Source organism: Podarcis bocagei, assembly GCF_964188305.1.
Source record: "Podarcis bocagei genome assembly, chromosome: 17".
In the NCBI taxonomy this organism is placed as follows: Eukaryota; Metazoa; Chordata; class Lepidosauria; order Squamata; family Lacertidae; genus Podarcis; species Podarcis bocagei.
In genome coordinates this window covers 42,848,471-42,854,582 of record NC_138143.1, presented here as the reverse complement: position 1 = coordinate 42,854,582, position 6,112 = coordinate 42,848,471, and the positions used below count along the sequence as shown (strand labels likewise).

The window sequence follows — 6,112 nt, the reverse complement described above, 5'->3', positions numbered from 1 at the left end:
CAGTGTTTGTGCCTGGTGTTGAGTAAATACAGTATTAGGGATTCTGCTGGTTTACCACCTGCCTCCTTGGCCAGGACTCTCAGGCTGCTGGTTCTGAGTGGGCTTCAATATCCACGCTGAGGTGGCTCAGGACTTCATGTCTGCCACATTGTCATCAGCCCAACACATATTGCAGACTGCATTCTGAATCCTGTATTTTCCACCGGGCCGGGAAGAGGGTGATCTGAAAGTTGGGGGATATTGACGTCACTCCCTTGTCCTGGTCAAATCATCCAGGCTTTGACACAAAAAATGCCCTGGTCACCTTATATGATGACCTCTGTCAGGAGAGATTGGGGAGATGCATCCCTGTTAATCCTCCTTGACCTCCATACTGTATGCACCAGTAAAAAAGGTAAAAGCACCCCTGGACGGTTAAGTCCAGTCAAAGGTGACTATGGAGTTGTGGCGCTCATCTCGCTTTCAGGCCAAAGGAGCTGGCATTTGTCCACAGACAGCTTTCCGGGTCATGTGGCCAGCATGACTAAACCGCTTCTGGCGCAACAGGACATCGTGACGGAAGCCAAAGCGCATGGAAACACTGTTTACCTTCCTGCCACAGCGGTACCTATTTATCTACTTGCACTGGCGTGGTTTCGAACTGCTACGTTGGCAGGAGCTGGGACAGAGCAACGGGACCTCAGTGATTTAGACCACAGCGCCATCCACATCCCCTTTACCATATACATCAGTACTCCTTGCTGGTGAGTACTGTAACAAAAAATGGTTGTATCTCTGCTGCTACTGTTTTTGCATGACTTGAGTTTGTTTGATCATCTGTGCTGCTCACCAGCACCAAGAAACCTCTTGAACGCACTGGGAAGTTCTTTGTATCTGTCTGTTCCAGATCCTGCTCTCCTGCAGCACCACGTGGGCTGTATTTCTCAGGTATGCCTGTGTGGGTCTTTGTAGTTCTGCGTTTCTGCCATTGCTGGCCCAGGCCGCTCCTGCAGCAACCATGGGCATAGAAGAAGAAGAAGAAGAAGAAGAAGAAGAAGAAGAAGAAGAAGAGGAGGAGGAGGAGTTTGGATTTGATATCCCGCCTTTCACTCCCTTTAAGGAGTCTCAAAGCGGCTCACATTCTCCTTTCCCTTCCTCCCCCACAACAAACACTCTGTGAGGTGAGTGGGGCTGAGAGACTTCAGAGAAGTGTGACTGGCCCAAGGTCACCCAGCAGCTGCAGGTGGAGGAGCGGAGATGCGAACCCGGTTCCCCAGATTACGAGACTACCGCTCTTAACCACTACACCACACATAGCCAAGGGGAGCAGCTGTCCCCCCTACCAGATCAAGTAAAACAATAGAAATACTCAACCAACTGACCAATCACGTCAGTTCTGCCCCCCCAAAAGTCCTTCCCCCCCAACAATGTCTTGCCTCCCCTAACAAAACTCCTGGCTGCGCCCATGGCAGCAACCCTGTTTTTACTTTATTCCAGAAAACAGTGAAGTAAGAAAGGATAAAGCAGGCAGACTTAGTAATGGCAGGGAGCAGCTTGCTGCTAGGACTCTCCCATCAAGGAATCTGGTTGTACAGTGGTCAAAACTAGATGAGGGAGAAAACAACAGAAATTCGACAGGAGGGCAGAAGGTGAAATGTTTTCTTTTAAATATTTATATTTTTAAAATGAAATGTTTTACAGCTGTTTCCAGCAATGCCAGAAATGGGGCGAAAACTCTTCTCCATTGCAGAGATCCATAGCTCCAGGTATACAGCCTTTCCTCAGTTCCTACTTACTAAGAGGCCGATAAGGGAATCTGTGGGGAAACATTCAAAAATAATTAATGGTGAATAACACTGGCCAGTAAACCAGTTCCTGCAATGGGGAATTTTCCTTTTGGCTACTGATTCTCCACTTTCCACTAAAAAGAAAATAATGATATTTTGGGCTTTACCCCCCAGTCATCTCCTCCTGCTCTGGACATGAGAGAAGCAGGTCAAGGGCAAATAAGAGAGACCTGGAGGTCTGTACCCCCCATGTCTGAGGTTCCCCACCCTATTATTCCAGAACTCACGTGAAGAATTTTCGTTTCTGACCCCGATGTCGCAGTCTGTCTGGCAATCTGGCTGACTGCAAACGAAACAGGGAAAAGTAGGCCGTAGTTGCACAGGAAATAAATACTGCTTTATAGCTCCTTTACACTTCCTCCTATTTCATTGCCCCCTTGAATCTCTACTCAGAGAAAGGAGTGTTTTGGGGAAGTCAGGATCTTGCATACTATTTTGTGACATTTTGGTTGGTTTAACAAAGTTCTGCCTTGGGTAAAGCTACCTAATTTGGCTTCTATATTTGCTCCTTTTACCTAGCATGGAAGACTGGCAGGCAGGAGGAAAAGACGTTGAAGCTTTTGCATCTGCTCGGCGATTCTCCCCTGCAAAGGCTCTCAAAAGCTGTCCAAGTGCCAGCCAGAAGTATGCCTGGTTTAATACTATTGCTTTATGAACATGGCATTGAGAATCCTATCATCATCTGAAGTATTATTCGTATTGTTTTATTTTGTTTATACCTGCCCTTCCCCCCCAAAGGGAGTAAAGATTCGTCCAAATGAGTGCTAAAAACAGTTTGGGGGGGCAGCAGGACAAGAGGGAGTGTGGCTAAGCTCTTAGTAAGGGCTAAACCATGGGTAGGCAAACTATGGCCCGGGGGCTGGATCCAGCCCAATCGCCTTCTAAATCAAGCCCGTAGACGGTCCATGAATCAGCATGTTTTTACATGAGTAGAATGTATGCTTTTATTTAAAATGCATCTCTGGGTTATCTGTGGGGCATAGGAATTGGTTCATTCCCCCCCAAAAAAAATATAGTCCGGCCCCCCACAAGGTCTGAGGGACAGTGGACCGGCCCCCTGCTGAAAATGTTTGCTGACCCCTGGGCTAAACCCTTAGGATGCTGTTTTTCTACAAAGATGTACTCCCACCTTTTATGCAGGTAAGACAGATAACAAGGTTTCCCCCACCTGCTGCATGGGTAGCACTTGTTTTTTGGAGAAAGGATCCATGGAGGCACTCTCACATACTGTGTCACTGAATTTGGTACCTAGAAAGAAAAGATAAGTGAGAGAAGGAGATATTTTATTTCAGTGATTTGGATCTCACTCAAACACACTAGCACCCAAGCAGTGTTTATTATCTGGGGACAAGTTAGATGTGATGCAGAAGTTCCACATTCAGGATCACTTGTGGCTTTAAAGGCAATTCAACAACAGCAGTAGGGTGCCAGAATCTGATCAACATTTCCCATATGCAGTGGTTTTCCCACTGATAACTGTGGGGCCAATTTACAGGTGGAGACACAACAGGTTCTCAGACAATACCTGCCTATTTTTCCTCATGGGGCAAACAGTAGCTTCAGAGATGGGATTTTAATCAAGAAAACAGCTCTGGAGAAAAAGAATCAGAGGGCATGAGAAGGAGCCAGCATCTTTTCCCAGCACTATGCTCCTGATCTGAATCAGGACCAGTGTTGTTGTTACATTAGGAACAAATTGCAGGAGGTCCTGATCACAGATCTCCTGTGTCAACACATTTAACTGTGCCCTCTGCAGGGTGAAAAGAGAATGGGTGAATTAAGAGAATGGTTAGAAGAAAAGGAATCTGTTCCGACAGTGACACAGGAGGGAACTGTTCAACCACTTCAATCATTGAAAACAAGCACCAAATAGTTACATATCAAAGGGAAAAGATGTGTCATTTGCATTTAAAAAGCAAGATAAGACTGCAATTCTATGGATGTTTACTTGAAGGTGAACTCCATTGAGTAAAGTAGGGGTTACCTCTGAGTAAACATGCATAGACATGGTTGCATATAATTGAAAATTCTTATTTTCTAATGTTCAATCTATACTGAAAGGTTTTTTTAAAAAAAATTACAGCTGAATGAAGATTTTAGCTTCTTTCAACTTTGGATTTTGGAATTTGTTAAAAATTCCTCATGTTATGTTATGGCTCATCTGTTTGCTCATAATGTTATAATAGACAATTTATTGCATTCCTAATATTAAAGTAAGATTATGGAACTGCAGAATAATTACTAGCTCCTGATATCATTTTTGCTTCAATTTATTAGGCTTTCTAAATCGAAACTTTGTAGACAAAATAGCTAATTTTGATTACTGTTAAGACCTCCTAAAATCTCCCCAGATAAAATTATATATATACCACAACTAAATATTTTGGAGCTTGCTTGGAAAAAATAAAGGTATTGTGTCCCTTAAAAAAAACCACCCCCAAAAAACCACAATGAAATGCAGCAGGGAGCTCAAAATTCTAGCCCAGGGGAACAAAATGTGGTGCTCTCCAGGTGTTTGGTTTTTTTAACTCCGTTTTGTCCCAGATCTTAGAGAAGTCAATCGGAATTTGCTCACTGAGCGCTAAAGAGCAGCTCCCAACCCCCGAAAACCAGTGGCAAAACCATGAATTGCAAATATGTTTTTCTGTTATGCTCTTATGTGCCATGGCTCAAATGAAACAATTACTCTTGCCTTATTGGTTGAAATATTTTGTTCTTTCAACTGAGAGAATAAGTGTTTCAGATAATGAACATTTATTTGTTTGGGGGAGAATGCATTTAGAAGCTCAAGTTCATCACATTTTAGAAGTTTCTGTGTGTTGGTTTAGTTTCTTTGGCATTGGATGAGCAGGTGTTATTGAGTTCAAAAGTGTATGTCATGTGGCAGGGTTCTAAGTGAGAGATATGGAGTCAGTCTTGTCTGAAAGCCATATTTGGAATATCTTACATGGAAGTTGGAACTTTAAATATCATTTAAAAATTCAACATAAGCGCTAGTGCTATATTAGCACTAGGATTGTGTAGGAACAAAGGAATGTTTATGTTGATTAAACCTACATTTTATATACTCTGATTCGGGATGTTTCACTTATTTGTTAGAGTCTGCGTCGTACATATATAATGTTTGAGAAGCTTGAATTAAATGCCAGCAGGAGAACTCAAAATTCTAGGCCAGGGGTAGACAATGTGCTGCTCTCCATATGTGGCATTAAGGGGGCATTGTGTAAGTTTCTAGGTGTCAGTTTTCTGTACCAAGCTAAGAGTACATCCTGTAGTCAGAATAAGTGTGGGAGGAATCTTTGGTGTGGGTTCAGAACAAGGACATAGCATGTTTAAGAGAACATTCTCTGCTTAAGAAGACTCTTAAGAGAGTTAATAGGTTAGATTTTAAGGTATAGAGGTTATTTTAATGTCTTCAGGGTGTTTTTGCCTTTTAAAGAGTAACCCATTAAGTTGGTAGTTATAATAAGAGAGATTAATAGTCATTAGAAATGAGGTAAGAAGGCATACGGGACGCGGGTGGCGCTGTGGACGTCTGCTGAAGCCTCAGTGTATGGGGAAGGATTGTTGGGAACTCAGTGACGGTTCCCCCTTAGTCAGGCCCAGAGTTGGTAGCAAGTTTAATTTTCATCCCTAGCACCTCCCCTGTCCACAGATGTACAGAAAATAGTGGATGTGTTTCAGTAAGGAGGCAACGGTACTCTGCAATAGCACACTTTCCTGGTGAGGTTAAAAACTGCAGCCCTACCACCTCAAAATATCACCCACCACCACAGTCTTTCTGTTTGTACTCTGGGAAGCTCGGACACTATATAAATGCATCACCATCACCAGCATTCAAATTTAATACTGCCTTAAAGGTGCTGGGCTTAAGGACATATCACGTTAAAAGAAATACATAAAGCTGGAGAGGAGAGGAAGGGTTAAAAATAAGGAGAATCGCTATCATAGGACAAGGAGAGTTGAAGGAACTCAATTTTGCCAGCACACACAGTTTGCAACAAAGAAAAATGCTTTGCATTTGCTGTAGGGGTGAGAGAGCCTGTTCCTAGTATGAATTTGTGGGAGGTAGTAACATTTTTAACTCATTGATTCTGTCCTAATTGCACTCACAAGGTTGCTGGATTCTTCCATCGGGACAGTCACTGCAGCTCTTGCACATAAAGTCAAGACTGTGGCTACTTTGATATTGATCACTGCCGCAACCGCAAACTGTGTCGTTCTCACTGGTGCATTTGGAGACTTCTACTTGTCCAAAGGCTAAGAGGAAAGAGAGGAAGAGTTGG

General features: G+C 43.3%; 2 protein-coding genes across 7 annotated transcripts in view; one reads left to right on the top strand and one right to left on the bottom strand.

Annotated features, from left to right (window-relative positions):
• Positions 1-969: 969 nt before the first annotated feature.
• CTC1 (CST telomere replication complex component 1) overlaps positions 970-6,112 on the top strand; it is a gene marked incomplete at its 5' end in the record, with an annotated part of 45,914 nt that continues 40,771 nt past the window's right edge. The window contains 2 exons of one of the 3 annotated variants that reach the window (XM_081176131.1): positions 970-1,628; positions 2,346-2,450. In XM_081176131.1, coding sequence (XP_081032257.1) covers positions 1,588-1,628; positions 2,346-2,450 — 146 coding nt within the window. Of the gene's footprint in view, positions 1,629-1,692; positions 1,746-2,345; positions 2,451-6,112 lie in introns of those variants that run through there. The other 2 variants (XM_081176130.1, XM_081176132.1) reach the window with 2 other exon arrangements.
• The window catches only part of LOC308576926 (tumor necrosis factor receptor superfamily member 1A-like), a 94,805-nt gene continuing 90,315 nt past the window's right edge, over positions 1,623-6,112 (bottom strand). For 3 of the 4 annotated variants that reach the window (XM_081177027.1, XM_081177025.1, XM_081177026.1), the window contains 4 exons: positions 5,940-6,086; positions 2,995-3,074; positions 2,054-2,115; positions 1,623-1,795 (listed from right to left, as the gene is read on the bottom strand). In XM_081177027.1, the coding sequence (XP_081033153.1) occupies positions 1,768-1,795; positions 2,054-2,115; positions 2,995-3,074; positions 5,940-6,086 (317 nt within the window). In that variant the 3' untranslated portion in view covers positions 1,623-1,767. The remainder of the gene's footprint in view (positions 1,796-2,053; positions 2,116-2,994; positions 3,075-5,939; positions 6,087-6,112) is intronic. The other variant, XM_081177028.1, reaches the window with a different exon arrangement.